The 17703-nt window shown below is 36.3% G+C and overlaps 1 protein-coding gene across 3 annotated transcripts in view; it reads left to right on the top strand.

Annotated features, from left to right (window-relative positions):
- The window catches only part of KCNIP4 (potassium voltage-gated channel interacting protein 4), a 101905-nt gene that overhangs the window by 42770 nt on the left and 41432 nt on the right, over window positions 1–17703 (top strand). For 2 of the 3 annotated variants that reach the window (XM_051771508.1, XM_051771509.1), the window contains exon 2: window positions 12120–12244. In XM_051771508.1, the coding sequence (XP_051627468.1) occupies window positions 12120–12244 (125 nt within the window). Of the gene's footprint in view, window positions 1–6823; window positions 7017–12119; window positions 12245–17703 lie in introns of those variants that run through there. The other variant, XM_051771507.1, reaches the window with a different exon arrangement.

Genomic DNA, 17703 nt, shown 5'->3' with positions numbered 1-17703 from the left:
TTGGAGGATGATACAGACACAGACTTGCCTCCCAGGAGCTGGTACCAGATACATGGCCTGTGATTTGTGGTCCCTCTCCAGCTGCTGGCACTGAGCACCTCACTCACACTGAAGCCCCCTGTAGGCGGTTTTCAGGACATGCACCCAGAATATTGGAGGTAATAAATATTTGAAAGGTCTCTCAGCACTTTTAATATCTCCCTATTTATTTTCTCATTCAAAATCTTAACTCCTCTTTAGCGTTTTTGCTTTTCTCTCTCTCCATTCTGTGCTGAGCCCTTCTTTTTCATTCCAACTCATCTCTTATCAGCCATTTGATTTCTGTCACTCACTTATGATAGATTAATCTTTTTGTTTTCAGTTGCTCTTTCTAGTTTTCTTACAACAGTATTTTTCTCTCTCTGCTTTCATATTCCAAAACACAGGCACTGCATGCCACTGTTTTTTGATCTCCTGGTTAGAACTGCTCTTTCATTTCAATTGAAGTGCCAATAAGTTTTCCTCAACTGCAAAACTCACTGAATCTCCTCTAAACCAGATAAAGTCAGTCTAGTAATTAGTAGAAATTCAGGCTCTTTAACAGATTTTCTTTATGGGTTCATGCTGCCATTCCTGACACTCTGAGTGCTTGGAGGGTCTTTCACCACTCCCACCTCCACCCCCCTCCCCTGTCACTGGTGCCAGCCCTTCAGGTGCTTGCTTCACTGGCCAGGGACACTACCATTGAGGTGTCCAGGCAAATCTGCCTAGTGCTAGGGCCCGTATCACTCCTACTTTATTGTCCACTTTCTTCACTCCCTGTATCCATAAGCCATCTGCAAGATCTTTGCTTCCTCAGCATCACTTGCTGTTTCTGTGGCATCAGGTTGCTTGAGAAGAGACATAACCAGAATGACTTTTCCTAAATTGAGTGTCCTTCCTGAATATGAAATGAAGCATTCTTGAGCCACGTTTTCTTTGCCCCAGAGCTTATATTTGCTGCTTGTTTCTTTGATGGAAGCTGTTAAATTCCATTAAAGCTGTACAAATATGTTTGAATCAAAGCCCCAGTTAAAATAAAAAAAATTAATTCTTTTGTCTCTTTTGATTGCTACAAAAGTTGTTAACTGTAGTTCAGCATTTTTATTTCAATACCTTTGAGCAATACTAAGTTAGAAATTTCATTAAGAATAACATTAAATTATTTTATTGCTCAGGATAGTAGAAAAGCAGGACTTAAAACTAATGTGCAGGACAAATTTTTTTATCTTTTATTATTATTATTATTATTACTTCTCTGCACCATCTACTACAGTCTTCTTTAAGTATTAATTTTCTTTGAACTGATCCCTCATCTAACTTAAAAACCTCTTCTTCCTAATCTGTCTCCTTTCTAGATCCCCACAAGATAAGTAACTTTTTGTTGATGTAAGTTGTTCTGTGATCATGTATATGTATTACAGCTAGTTAAAAACTTCTAATAAGCAACAGAAGGGGGGGGAGGAAAGGAAACTGCGTAGTTCAATGTAGCAGTCAAACAAATCTGGTTCATTGTGCAGTTTTTCATATGTTCACATGATCCACTTCAAGTGAGATTTTTCTAAAGAAAGTGATCTGGTATAAATGTGTTTCCTGTCATAGGGGACCAGCTCAGAGAGCGTATTGCAAGTGTTTTAAGAGGTATTAAATGAATGGAGTTGTCTTGACATACTAGGATATTCCCAAGTTTTGTGCTGAAGAAACTCTGCAATTTTCATTTTATGCTCCTGGAGATCACAGAATCACAAATTCAGCCAGGTTGGAAAAGATCTTGAGATCATCCTTTTCATTTGACAATCCCACAAATACCCAACTGTAGTTACTGGTATTGACAAGATCACTGGTTCTTTGCCGTTCATTTTCAATCCATGTTCAAGTCCTGTTGGCCTCCAGAATTCCCAATTGGCTCTGACCTCTAATTTATTGGGAGAGAAATGTGACTACCAGCTCCTAATCTCATCTGCCGTTGTGAGACTGAATTAAAACAGCATGTACAAGGGAATTTAAAGTGAAGGAGAGCAATTTGACCCTTGAGTTAGTGTTTTAAGGTATTCCCTAAAATACCATCCAATTTTTTTAACTCAATATATTTGTGGCTGATCTGATGTGGTCTATATGGTTTTAGTAGTCAGTGAAACTGATATGTATATTTTGTAATGAAAACCAGAAAGTTAGGGGTGGTAGAGGAAGAATCATTCAAATACATATGTACAGACAAATGAGATTGTCAAGAATGTTTTCCTGTCTTGTCAAAAAAAGCTGGTGATCTGTCAAGCAGCCTACTGATAACTCACACAGTTCCTTGGCAGGTGTTTCCAAAGAACTGAGGCTGAGACTTATAAATATTTATGTTGTCCATAATTTTATTCCATTCCCAAACTTACTACACGGAAGGCACACATACTCTGATTTGGCTCCCTTCCACAAGTCCTGAACTGTGAATATGAAATCAGCACTCCCCTGCCTCTCCATCTGTGATGAACCATCAGCAGTTTAGTGGAGCTGCCAGCCCTTAAGGCCCTTGGAGAAATTCCATCATACAGCTGAAACTGAGCGTAAATCATCATGTCAAGAAAATACTTCATGCATTTCCCTTTTGGTTTTAAGAATCTTTGTCACCTTCCTACCAAAATTTTAGATTTAGAAAAATGACCTGTCCAACCTGGATTTCAGGTCTTATGCTAGACCTCTTCCAAAAAAATCATATTCAGAACCAATACAACGTAGACATTTTTCCCATTTTTATGGGAGGACTTAAAACCCTGTAGGTGAAAAAAATCCAAATTCCAGCACTACTGGGAGCTTCACTATACTGTCAAGGCATTGGATGGGGCCAGTGGATTGTAAATACTGCTGACTAAAAACTGGAGTAAGACTTAAATAGTGGGAGCTAGTCTGCTGACCGTACCAAATAAAGGAGGGAGACTTTGAGAAGGGAAAAAAATAAACAGAAATAAAAATACATGGAGAGAAAAAGAGTGGGGGGAAAAAAGAGATAATTTTACAGGCGAGTTTTCTCCTTCACCAACAGTGAAGGAGGAATTTTTTGGAAGAATTGTTTCTAGTTTTTGAATGAAACATCCTTTCAGATAGAATGATTATTAGCTCCAAAAGCTCTTTTAAGGACTCAAATGACTGTGCCTTCTAAGTTGATATTTATCACCTCAATCCCATTACAAAGAGGCTGTAATGAGGCAGGAGGCAAGGCAGGAGGGTGCTTCTTTGAACAGAGAGCATTTGATGTAGGCAGGAAAGGTGGGCAAGAGCAGGAACAGCACTGTCTATCTTGTGCACTTAGTCAGGATGCAAGACAGACTATCTGATTTATCTGCTGCACCAGCAAAATGTGGCCTGCCTGCCCTTGCTTTCATGTTGACTACAAAGAATTTTCAAACAAACCAATCCCACTTAGAAAGGCAGATATTTTGCCTCTGAAAACTCGTTGTCTAGATAGTCTGGAGTAGTCTCAGTTGTCTCTGCAACAACAAGTCAATATCTTGTATGTACTGTACAGGGATCATATGTCTGAAAAATGTTACATAGAGTTAAGGTAGTCTAGGTGTAGATATGTATGGTAAGGAATGTATGTTCATTTATCAATTACTTATAGTTTATAAAAATGTATATATATTATTTGGTTTTTTTTATAACCAGCAATGTCAACACTGTGATAAAGAAGTGACTAGGTCACCTGCGTAACAATGATCTGGGTGCTTTTGGTCAAATATTATTTTTAAAAGTAGTAATTCAGAAAACAGTTGTACTGGCCATATGTATGCATGGTACTCTCAATTTAACTTTTATTAATAAGTTACAATTCTCTAGTTTCAGTATCTGTAAATCAGAGGTTTAAACCATTGGTGTGTTTAACAGTTGTGATTACAGATATAAATCATGCTAAATAGCAGTCACTCCTACAGGATGGTGAGTGTGCCCAGTGTCTATATGCAGCACAGGTGTCAGTACCTAGATATGAGAATATGTAAACCATGCTCCAGTTACTGAACAGTTTGTGAAACGTAAGCGCCTCTTGGGACAATTACCCAAAATTCCGGGTGGTGTCATATGGATATGAGTTCTAGGACACTCCCACAGTGAATTCTGGGGAAAAATGTGTCTCACAGTTTAATTTCATTGCAGAAGCAAATTATTAAATCCAGAGCAAGCAGCACCAGTTAACTAACCTGAATTTGAAGAACTTTCACACTTACCCCAGAGGATTTTTTGCCTGACTGGGTTAGGGATAGCAGCTATAAAGTTTCTAGTCAACCCAGTATTAAAAAAAACAGACCAAGAAGAGTTTGGAAAATTCAGCTTCCTCTGAATATCTATTCACAGGATAAGAATTATTATTATTCTATTTTAGAAGTTTGAAGGGAGAGCATCAGCCCATCACGTTCAGTGTGTTGATGTTTCTTAGCTCTTCTTCTTTCCATGAACAACCATTTTAAAGACTGGTAATAAGATAAGTCTCCTACTGTATAATAAATAACTTTAATCTATTTTAGACTAATTAACTTCTTAATGGCCACAGCTTTTTCCTTAACCTGTTTCACACTGGGTAGATAGGTTCAGAATTCACAGAAATAATTATAATATTTAATCTTAATTAACACTTCTAGTGTTTTTGCATCTATTAAACACTGATGCAGCATAGACCCCGTGTTCAACGTGTTTTCTCTGTATTTTTGACTCATGAAAAATCACATTGAAAGTTGTAGTACTGATCAGGAGATCACAACAGTAGCCTGCAATACCTGCAGAGTAAAATGAATGTAGTCACTGAGAGCGAAAAGCTTCTGTGCTGCTTCATCTTACTGTGAGAATATAAACTAGTCCCTTCACCTCTGTCCTGACTATAATGTCAGAATTTTAAACTAGTTGCCAGAAGTGAGTAAAAAAATTATACTGTCCTCCTAACTTAGTTACCCCTCTGATATTGCTTTCTTCTATGTATATAATTTCTGTTTTGACTTTGATCATACCTCTGCAAAGCCTATATGGTTTTCATTGAATTCCATGAGCTTTTGTGTAAGCCTAAAAGTAGCAAAATTGCCTGCTTACTCAAGGCTTTGAGCTTCGTGTGGACCTATGTAATTATGTAAGTGATACATGGATAGTACAACTTTGCAAATCTTAACTCAAGTGAATAAGATAGAAATAGATGTCTATGCTAGAAGAATTCTTAATAAAGGAAAAAAATCTTTAAGATAAACAAATTTCCTTTGTGCTTAGATATGTACAATACAAGCATAGTGTGATACTGCAGACACTGCCAACTGAGATAACAAGCTACCTATTTAAAGGCTGAGGCTGTGTACTCAAACTAAAAATATGGATTTTGAGACCCCATCAGATCCCAGCTTGCCTTCTATTTTATGCATTTATCTGCACAGTGTTTCTGAGTTGAACTAATGGTTAGGTGCTACAGATAAAAATGTATGCATTCTTGTTATTTGTATTAAAAGGTTTAGACATTTCCTGAGGTGGTAATTTAGGTCCATCTAAGCTTGTGCTGAAGCTGGATTGTTTCGTCCATTCACCAAAACTGCTGCTCTCTCAGAGGCAGAATTTGCCTGCTGAAAGTTGGTTGATTTTCTCAGGCTGTGGCTGAGTCGTTCCTGTTTTTCCCCATTTCTTTTTCATTTCCTTAAGTGTTTTGCTTATTTAAAAACTGAGAAATATTTTTTCTTTTATTTGCAAAGTTTAGTATCTTTAAAGCCTTCTTGCTTTCTCCTTCTGTTCCCAAATACAAGCACATAATTTTCTCAAGATGGTTTGGTGAGAGAAAGGAAACAATTCTACATCATGTCACTAATACCAGGATTCAGCACAAGTTCAGTAGAGGGGATAACCAAGATTATCCTGGTGCCTGTGCCCTTAGCAGAGGACCTGTCAGTTGTGTCTTTCATTTCTTGCCCCATCTGTTTTGAACTCTTGCTGTTGCAACAAGAGCCATCATAGAGCAGCGTTTGTGTTTCCATGCATGCAGTCAAGATGCAAAGTGCAGGAGTTGCATAATGTCCAAACCAAGCTCTGCCTTTCTCAGGAACATAAATCAGTTACTCATCTGTTTTATAGATGTTAAGTCTGCTGTTTGCAACAAATATCCATCCAGGCAATGCTTGCTCATATCACCCATTTTGGATAAAATGGTTTGTTAGACCTCACAGGAAGTTACTGTGACAATTTCCTTTGCAGTAAATAAGGGTAATGCTGTTCATCTGCTTTGTGGCACATGAACATTAACTATTCAACCATATCAGTATTTAAAATGAAAGAATATATAATACTTATTTTTTATATATTTAGAATGCCAAATATTAAAGGGAGACTGGCTATTTTAATATCCAGAAAAGGCAAAAGTACCAGGTTGGTTACCACAATTGATAAATTTATTGTATGGGAAAGCTCAGCCATGGAACTAGAAGTCTGCCAGAAAGGACAACAAAAGATCTCTTTGAGATTTTATTTGGTTTTAATTTTGTTTTCCGTCGTAAAATTCAAAATGCAGTAGACCTAAAAGTCTTTAAAATATGTGTCATTAAAATTTTTACAAACATTCTTTTACTTTTTCTTGTTTCAATTAAATAATCTGATACTTCTCTGTTAGATGTGTTAAGGTGGGTTATAAGAACTTAAATGGGTTGTAAGAATATTACAAGAGATGCACACCAACAAAACTCATTCCCTTTATTGGAAAGACACTGGAAAGAAACAAAGATGAAACAGTTTTGTTGTCCTGTTCAAAAATTCTGGTTGCCCTTTGTGATTCACAATGGCTGCCATCTGTTTGGCCTTTTCCCATCAGTATTCTGCTATAACGATGAACTCTGCAGCATGTACAGAAATTGTTCTCAAGCCTTTGTTAACAGACCTGATAATATATTTTTTAGGTTTCCTCTACGCTCAGAACAGTACCAAACGCAGCATTAAAGAGCGACTTATGAAGCTCTTGCCCTGCTCGGCTGCCAAAACGACATCTCCTGTTACTCAAAGCAAGTTTTATTTTTCATTTGATTTTTTTTTTTTTTTTTTTTAGGTTTGCATGCATCAAAAGTTATACTTTCATTAACTGCTCATTTGAGAGGCAAGATATCTGCTGACGTAATCATATGCTCTATCGAGGTTTAGAATCGAGCAATGAACAGATTTTTGGGCTGGTAACAGATTTGTGCAGAGTAGGATGGCAAGATACTAGTGGCAGGGTCTGCCACACAGGGGCTGCTGGGCTGGCACGATCTGCAAGTGAGTTGAGAAGTGATTCAGTGGTTAAATTTAATACCTACTCTCCATGTGTTTGAAAAGTGGTAGCTTTTTGTGCATATTTATGCATGTCTCTGTATGCTTGCTATCCAATATACAGGGTAATACCATCAGTACTGCTCTCTGCAGGTTTTGAGTATATTACATCAAACTATTTAGGGACTTAAAGTTGGTTCTGAGAGAAAAATAATAATCAGATTGGAAAAAAAGTGTGTGAATATGGAGGTAAAGGAAAAGCACACTACCCTTAATGTCCTGATGTGCTGTGAGGAAATAAAATCTCTCCAGGGTAGGTAACAGATAAAAATAGAGGGACAGAGGGAGTGAGAGATCTCAATGCATATATACATATATATACTTGTAGAGAGATTAATTATAGTAATAACACTAATGTCTTCCTATATAAATTGTCTGCTGTAGCTGATTTTAAAATACCTCTGTGGACCCAATTCAGTCTAGATTAATTTGACTTAATTCTAGGCACTAATATGAGTACCTAAAAGTAGAAACTGAATGGTTCATGTGCTTCCTGTATACTCTTCTGATAAAGCATATCAATCAATCTAAGGTTAAAAAAGCCTTCAAGAGCAGTTCCCCATGTCTAGTGAATTCAGGACAACCCAAGGCAACTTGGCTATGAACACAGGTCCCTATTAAGTGCCAAGACTTGAGGGGTATGGATCTAGGGTTCCTTTTTGCTATCCTCCTTCACTGTCTTTCGTATGCTTCTCTACAGAGAAAACTGTGGCACTTGCTTTCCTTTCTAAGTATTTGAGATCTCAAAGATGAGAAGCTCTAATTTTCTGGATGCACAGTGATTTTTTTCTTTCATGATGGCTTCATGAAAATAGGATAGCTTAAAAAGGTGAATTACTGTTATGGCGTCTGATAGCTATTCTTTATGTAGAAGTTGCATTCAGCTGTATTACCTGAATAAAATAGCTTTAGTCTGTAAAAGGAATCATAGAATCACAGAATTGTTTGAGTTGGGAGAGAGATTTTTAAAGTCATTTAGTTTAATCCCTCTGCACTAGACCAGGTTGCTCCAAGTCCCATCCAGTCTGGTCTTGAACACATCCAGTGATGGGGCATGGAATAAAGAAAGGAGATAAATCAGAATGAATAGAAGGTTTGTTCTAATTGTTTGAAGTTGAGTAGAAAGCAATATATCCCTTATTCCTTGCACATTTCTATACAAACTCCTCACCTGCATAGGTAACCAAAAATATTTAGAGTCAGTTTCAATAACCTTGAACATGTAAAACTTGTATTTTCTTGCTGAAAGTGTTTTATAAACCAGAAGAGAGGTTGCAATAAAACAAGTATTTCATATTTGAGAACCAAGAGGTAAAAAAAGGTGCATTCAACATTTTTCTCTGTACTCTCCTCAATAATGAAGTGCTATCTTAAGTAAAAATGTTATAAATGTTATGTTTTAATGTGAAAACATTAAATAAGATTATCATTGTAGAACACACTGTTATCCCATTTTGACATCATGTGCTATTTAATTTCTGGTAGCATGAAAGAAGCAACATTATAGTGTAGTAGGAATGAAACCAGCACTACATACAGTGAACAGTCACATGATATGAATTTCTTAGAAATTATCAGTGGAATATTTTTAAAACAAATAACTTGCTGAAATTTACATAGCCTGAATTTGCTCTTCTGCACTTCTATCAATATGTACAGACAAAGGTTATCTGAATAAGTAAAATCTTATTTCAGCATTCCTATTAAATATATTTCAGCTTTCCTATCGAACAAAACATTTAAAAGAATATTTTCTTATTTGTGTGATTTTACATTTTTCTTATTTGTGTGCTTTAGTCTAGTAAGTCTAAACTTTAAACCATCATTCCTTAGATAAGTGCATGTGCTACAGATAGGACTAAATTCAAGAATGGTTTTGGAAGATAAAAGGATGTGTGCATGCAGTTATTAAATAGGTAGGGAGGCTATAATGTGGATTTTGTGCAGGGAAATTCGTGTGCACAATTTTTACAGATATGAACTGAGCCTAACTTTGGACATGCTTCTCCAGCTGCCATTGTTTGAAGAGTATATCTGCTTTTTGCATTGCTTTTGCCATTTTGTTCTTTAATGAACAGTGAAAGTTTCAAAGCCTAGCTCACGTAGCAAATACATTAAAAACTGTCTTTACTATTTAGCTATAATAAAGCTACTTGTTCATTAAATCAGTAAGAATGTTTTGTTTGATATATTAATGAGGGAATGTGGATTTGTTTCTGGTTTTCAGTTGGTATATTATCTTTCTATGAAAAACAAGAACTCTCAACTTTCTTAGGCTGAAGAAACTAAAGAACTGAAAAAAATTAATGCCATAGAAATCATTAATGTTTAGAAAGAGATAGATTTTCACACATTTTCCCTGTATATTTTAAAGTATAGATTTTTTTTCCAGCCCGGATAACGGTAGATAGAAGTGTGAAGAAAAAAATTAAAAACCTGGAAGTGACTCATGAATGCTGTAGCATTTTAATCAGCATAGTTGGCATATTTTAAGGAAATTTATGGTGATCTTAATTTTTTTATTTTTTATATCTGTAAGACACTACAGAAGTTGAGTGTGAAGGGTGTTATACTGAACCTTTTCATTAACAGAAAGACATCATCACCCATTGCAGTCTTCTACATTCTCACCAAACCATTTAAATGCAATTAAAATATCTATTGCTAAGGATATATAAACATTATGCTCAGCATCACTTTGTCTGGCCTTTTTCTCTAGCCTCACATTTATTATGCATGCTCATTTAGCTTCCAGAAAAGCTTGTAGATGTCTCTTTAGGTAGCCAGATGTTTTACAAATGGGTGCTTAGAGAACTCATATCCAGTTAAGTCCTTTTCTGTCTAAACAAAAGCCCATTTAAATCCCATATAGCTATTTGAATATAAAATACAAGTGAGCTTTCAACAGTATTTATTCTCAGGTTGATTATTTTGCCAATTAAGTACCTAGTGTTTACTTGCAACTGATGAAAAAAAATTGGCTTTATATTTACAGTATTACATTTTTATAGAGACTATAGTGACTACATAAAAAACTATAAAAGATTAATCCCTTAAAACACAGTGGAAAGGCTTTAGAATCTGTGCAAAATAAACCCTGGATGTTCTATGCGAAATTATTATGGGACTCAAGAACTTAGCTACACCTTCCTTTGATTAGGAAGACAATTTCTTAATTCTGAAACTATTTTGTTCCAATGTCATCTGTAAAGGCAGGATTTTCAGTACTTCCTCTTTGCACCTCAGGATGTCTTCTTATAGAAGAGAGCTGAGACTTTTTTGCAGTCTATCTTGTGAGTTTGGATACTGGCCCTTTAAAACTATTAAACACCGTAAGGTCAAGGTAAAGTTAGTTGAGAGTTTTGTCAGTAGCATTTAGACTGGAAATTTCACAAAGATGGTAGTGGTTTGTGAGTTTTATGAGATTATCTATTAAAAAAAAAATTAATCATAGAATCATATTATAGTTTGCCATAAGCCAATACACAATGGACATTCTGAGATAAGACTGGAGGTGGCACCGAAATCATCTGGATAACACTGCAATCATCTTCCTGAGCTAAGTGCTAGCAACAACATATCTTTGACTGGAGAAAGGACAAGGCCCTAAATTTTGTGAAGATTTATCCGAATAGTTTATGTGATTATATCTCTTTAAAGGTTGCTCACTTTTTTGTTTATCTAAACTGTATCTTCTGATGCCAAATTTCTCCCAAACAGCTGAAAGTTATCACTGCACTGTGATAACTGTATGTGAAACTGTATACGTATGTGAAACTGTAGGCATAATATTGTTTTAATGGACTATTCTAATATTGTGCTCTTATAAATATTGAAGTGAATAAAACTTTATTTTAAGGATGCAGAGTACCAAATTTTGATGAAATTAAATATATATCTTCAACATCGTAGAAGTGACGATTAGGCATGTTCTCTCCTTACATTTCTATAGTTGGTATAACTCTTAAATCAGAATAAGTCAGTGATTTCATTAAATTAGTCTGGAATACTATATAAGTTATGTTTAATGCTTACAGTACTTAAAAATGGATACACACATTCACATTTTTGATCAGATAAATTACCTACTCCCAATATATAAATAGATTGTAAGTTTCTTTAGCTGTTTTATTGAACTTTCACATTTAAAATTCCACCTGGGGAAAATGCATTGCTATCTCTCATTGTTTTAGGGCTGCACTCAACTATAAGCCTTGAATATGTACATTGGCATTCTTGTTCACCTAAAGAAGAGGTCACTAAGATCATCGTGTTCCCCACTTAGGCCACTCACTATCAGTAATGTTTGCCCTGAAGGATTAGTTATACCATACTCAAAGTAAGATATGCTGCTGGATGTGCAACATCAATCTCACACACTTTCCAAAGGCCAATTTCACAATAAAAAACCACTAAAAATCCGAACCTGATAGAGTGCATTCACATCCATTAACTAACCAAGGGAAAATTTACAGTATTCTGGAGTCACTAAAGTTTTATAAAAAATTATTTCCTTTGTTCAAAGAGTTGTAGAAACAGAAAAGTCGTGCTGATTGTGTCATGCATGCCCTTGCAGATTGTTGGCTTTCCAGTTTATTGTTATTTGTACTTATGAGATGATATCCAGATCACTGGACCATCATTGCTGTTCTCTATTCTTTGCAGCCACAGAAGCAGATAGATGCCCTTTCCCTGTGAGTTCAAAATGAACACGTCATTTGTCTTTCCTGCAAAGGTTAGGTATTTTTATCTCCTATATTTCTTTTGAGCTTTCATTCTCTGTCTCTTGTATTCTGCAGACACTGTAGAAGATGAAATGGAAATGGCCACAGTACGACATAGACCTGAAGCTCTTGAACTGCTGGAAGCACAGAGTAAATTCACAAAGAAGGAACTTCAGATCTTATATAGAGGTTTCAAGAATGTAAGCACTTCCTTTTTGAATTTACCATCCATTTACAGGATAGGCCACTGCAATCTCAGCTCTATAAGTGTGACTGGCAGTGCAGCTCATGGGATTCAGTAGCTAAATACTGTATATCTGATCAGGTGAAGAAACAATCTCTGTGACAACTGGGCTATTTAATGACCAGAAGACACACAAGAAATAAAAAGCATCCATAAGAGAATTATAACTTAGTATAATAAGACATTGTTCAAAGACATATTGAAAGTTGCATTAAGGTTGTTTGTCCACAGGTGCAATAATGGGAGAGTCCTGAAGAATTTGGTCACTAAGAGGAAAGATTTTGATTTTTGTATTCACAGTAGCTGTCACAAAAAGTAATTGATGTCAATTGGACTAGAGGAATTTTTCATTTTGTGAACAGCAATAGATGACTTCTTAAGTTCTTACTAGTTCTACAAATCTATAAACTTTTTAGATCGCTTTACTGGCAGTAATTATTTGTGATTTTTTTTTTTTCTGATCTGTGTGATCAAAAACATTGGTAGGTCCAATGTTTTTAGTCAGCAGGCATCCCACCTGAGACCCCAGTACATGGGTGTAGTGTGACTCCTTTTCCAATGTCTATTAGCTGCCCTGTGGAGCTGGGCTTGTTGTTGGCATGTAAGGCATGCATGGTTAGTACAGCAGAGAAATAAGACTCAAAAAGATTTTAGTAAGTAGCATTAAAATCTGTTTACTTTAAAATGTTTTTTAAATTTTTTATTCTACTGTCTTTTGTGTGATTAACAATTGCATGCACCTAACATTGACTAGAAAATACTTGATATTAAAAAAATTAATAATAACAATTGCTTGAAAATCGTCTGTGTTTAATGTTAATCTGCGTACTCAGCTGTGAGTATTGCAACTGCACAGATGTTGTCTCCTGCTGAGCTGAAGGTAAAGGTGAATTTAATTGTGTTTATCACTTTGTAGTTTAGTTTCTCACCCTTCTTGTGTGAAAAGGGCTAACTTCTTGGCCTTGGCATTTACTACTCAAATGATGCTGCGTAACAAAGTATAATAATGATAAAAACACAGTGAAGCTCAACTATGGAATCAGAGAGGATATTTTCAATAGCTTATACAAGAAGTGTAAATCTTGCAGAATTCTTAGATGTCGTGCATTTTGTAAAGAAAGCAAGCCATGCAAAGGGATGGGTTAGACATATTGAAAGCTTACAATGTGGGTAAGGCAGAGTCACTTAATGTGTCATGTCTATATATCATCCTCAGTTCCAGAAGGTATATAATGTTGGCATGTTAGTGATTAACAGTGATTGCTCTTAAAAGCTTTACATTTCCTCAGAGTACCAAAGAACATTCCCCTGTTAATGACAGTATTCCCTAGGCATTGCAAATCATGATCAAGTGTCCCTAATTCCCTAAGGCAAAAAGCTACAAAGTATACTGGATAAAATAAGCCTTCTGTCTGTTTCTCTAAGAATAATTATTTTTAGAGTCTCAGAATTGAAAAACTGTGATAATTGTCTGCATAAAATGAGGTATGGAGAAAGAGAATAGATTGTAAGGAAGTATTTTAGTTGATACCCATTTTAGCATTTTTTGAAAAGAGGAATTCCAGCTCTTCATATGCTTCTGCGTTCTAAGAGTGTGCAAGTTCTACTTATAGCAAAGGAGTGTCAATGGTAAGACATGGTAATACATCTTTATTCATGTGTTCCATTTCCTTATCAGTACATGATAATTCAAGACATGCATGTATGACATATCTTTGACTATTTAGAGTTAATGAGCATGAACTTCAGGCATTTTGTGTGTAATATCATTGCAAAATTATCAGTTACTTTCTAAAATGCTCTAAAGCATGCCCAGGGCTAGTGATTGTTATGAAAGTAAATCAGTTTAATGTAGTAGTCTTTAGCCCAAGCATTAGACTTCAGAAATGAAGGATTTCAAACTTTTGGTTGAGTTGGAGTTTGTTTTGTGTCTCATATTTATCAGTTACTACTGCAAAATTTGGTGCTAGATCAGAGTTCTCCAATCACTTCAGAGAACTGATAGAACAGATCCACCTCAGCTCTATGAGCAGCTTACCTATGCTGCACCTTTCCTGTCACATATCTACATTTTATCAAATACAATTTGAGTGGCTTTGGTGCATACTGATCCACAACATGGTCTGCACTTAGACTGTCTCCCCCTTACAGTGGTTGATCATCCACTTCTGCCTGCCACATCCCACCTCCCTCCTTGATCCCCTTCTTTCTGATCCAGATTAATGCTATCCTGTTGATATCTCCACCCCTGTGTGCTTCATGTGTCTGCTTCATGTACCAATATATGCTGGGGGACAACCAGCTGGAAAGCCATTCTGCTTTGTTGGGCATGAGCCAGCAAATGTGTCTGTGCAGCAAAGGCAGCAAATGGCACCATGTCCTACTTACGGCAAAGCGTTGCCAGGAGGTTAGGGGAGCACTGGGAGGCCACACCAGCCCTCCACTCAGCACTGGTGAGGCCACATCTGAAGTGTTGTGGCCTGTTCTTGGCTCCCCAGTAGAAGAAAGATATGGACATACTGGAGAGAGTCCAGCAAAGGGTCACAAACATGGGACTGGAGCACCTCTCCTATGACGAAAGATTGGGAGAGCTGGGACTGATCAGTCTGGAGAAGAGAAGGTTCAGCAGGGATCTTGCCAGCATATATTAGTACCTGAAGGGTGGGTGTAAAGAAGATGGAACCAGGCTTTTTTCAGTAATGCTCAGTGCCAGGACCAGAGGGAATGGGCACAGTCTGAGACACAGGTGGTTCCTTAACATCAGGAAACACTGTGATGGTGACTGAGCACCGGCACAGGTTGCCCACTGGGGTTGTGTCATCTTCCTGCTTGAAGATATCCAAAAGTTGTCTGGACATGGACCTGGGAAACCTGCTCCAGGTGGGCCTGCATGAGCAGGAGTGTGGAACCATAAATCTCTAGAGGTCTCTGCCAGCCCCAGCCATTCTGTGAGTCTGTGATATTCTGTTTGATCATTCCATTAAGAAGAAAACTCCACTGAAAAGATTTAGTGAAACACCCAGACACACATCTTTAATGTGACACCATCAAAACTTGTGCAGATCCTACCTCTGTGCATTATGCTTTTCATTTAGCTTTTCTTATTAGCTCTTCAATAGTTTAACTATATAAAGAAAGATAAATTAAGGCATGAATTGAAGTTACTGTAGTTCTGCTGATGTAATTGTCATGTTAGACCAAATTTACAATGTCCTACAACACGGTAGTACTAACTGAAAAGTTTTTGGTTACATAATCTCACTCCAACCTGCTTATTTCTCTGAATCCTGTTGAGTTCTAGGATGGCTGTTCTGAGATAGGGTTGAACAGAACTTTTCACAGTTTACCTCCAGTTATTTATTATCTATGACTTCAAATTGCTCAAATATGACTGACTTCAGATGAGAAAGCAACAAATACTCTGTATTTCTGTAGTGTTGGTGATTACAAAGTTTGATTTCTCATGTGTTTTTTACTTATACAAAAATAAAGTGGTAAATCTTTAAAGGTATTTCCATCAATTTGATTTTCCAAGGGAAGGCAACTTACAAGCAAAATCCAGGCTGAAGGAGCACAGGGTCTCAGAGAGCATCTCTGTGTAAATGTTAATGCCTGAAAGCTTTAGAAAGTCTCAGATCACACCGTAGGATAGCTGATGCTCTGAGGAAGCAAGAGGTATAGTATAACTGCAGGGAATGCCCAAAGACAATTGAAATGCCTACTGGGACAATGGCTGTTTTGGTAGAACTCAAGGTCAGCATTTAAAATAAAAGGGGAGATACACTAAGGAAATTTAAGGAGCTTGGAAAAGCACCTTCAGATGACCCAGAAAATATTATAAAGAAAATTATCAAGGGAGAACTTATGTCTGTATTAGGTAATTTAGCCATTTTAAAGATTCTATACTGTCCTTGAAAAATGAGCATAACAGAAGTCCTAAGCCCTCCTCAGACTCGAAAGGTTGTCCCCAGCACTCTGGTTTTAGAATGTTCCTGTGCTCTTGTTGATGAATTGTTGCTCAGCTGCCATCACAGTGGGACCTCTCTCCATTTTGTATTTGGCTTCCTGTCATCCCCTTTCTTGTAAATTGAAATTGTGATTGCTGCAGTCATTAACCTTTCACACCAATGGCTCTGCGGCAGGCCTAGTACAAGTGGTACTTCACAATAAATTGTACAGACTATCAAGCATGCACTCAACATGTGGTCTTTCTTTCTCTTTTGTCCATTGATAGATCTCTCACAGTTTTACAAACATGCTGAGCTACAGCACATTTCCCTTTTAGAAATACTTAGATAATGTTTTGCTGCACAAAAGATGCTCCTGTGCTAAACTTTGATGTTAATAATATTTTAATTTCCATTGATTATTCTCATAAAAATTTTCGTAGAACTCTGTATTGGGAAACTACTAGACTTTGCAAGAAAACTGAAAGGATTTTTCATTAACATTTATCTTACCTGGCTGTATATCAGAGAAAATGTAAATTAAAGTCATGCATGTATAAAAACATCCTTAGAAACATACTGTAGCTTTAAATACGCTTTTCCATACTTGTGACATTTATTGGGAAAACAACATTCTTAAGATAACTTTCTTCCCTTTTGCAAATGAGGCAAACGATAATAAGAAAATGTTACAGCTCCAAGATCGGTTCCCTCATCACGCTACCCATTATGTGCATAACTCAAAATATGCTAATTTATTCAAAGATTTTCCATTTCAGTTATGGTTTGATGGAAGCATTGTATAGCTGTATGTTGTATTTGTAAGTCTCACAGAGAGTTTAATGAAAGCTAGTTTTAAAAGTGATAAACCTCATTTATTGAGAGGTGATAAAGCTCATTTTTGATTGTCTAAAGCATTTAAGTTTTGTATGATAAAATACAACTCTCATTGTCCTTTTATGTGAAATTCTTTGCCCTCTGTTTAATCTTCTGTTGGTTGCTTACAGAAAAAAAATTAGCGAGGGGAAATTGCCTGTTCTACCTAATTCACTAAATTTCCAATCTAATGAGTAGGAAATAAAAACATATGGCTAATGTCATGTGAATTTATCCATTTAAGGTATATTTACATGACCAGTTGTAAGAATACTCTTAGGATATTTTTGATAAATTGAATTAGATGACCTCCAGTGGTCTCTTCAAGTGAACAGTTGCATCATCTTGTGATCTGAACCACCCACATTCAGATTAGATAAATAATTTAATGTACTGGATTAGGTGATGGTCTGAAACTAATTACTGTTTCTGTACTGTGCACAACAACCCAATCCCCTCAAAACCTCTATACACTTAGAATGTAAATTTTCACATTCTTAGCTGTAAAAGGTCTCCATAAATAAATAAATAAATAAATAAATAAAATCTGTATAAATACCATCAAAATTTGAGTTGATGTTTGATATGGCCA

This window comes from Manacus candei, unplaced genomic scaffold (genome assembly GCF_025592945.1).
Source record: "Manacus candei isolate 608988 ecotype Guabito, Panama unplaced genomic scaffold, ASM2559294v1 h1tg000135l, whole genome shotgun sequence".
Classification (NCBI taxonomy): Eukaryota; Metazoa; Chordata; class Aves; order Passeriformes; family Pipridae; genus Manacus; species Manacus candei.
The sequence above is the reverse complement of the archived record's forward strand: the minus strand, read 5'-3'. Positions and strand labels throughout refer to the sequence as shown.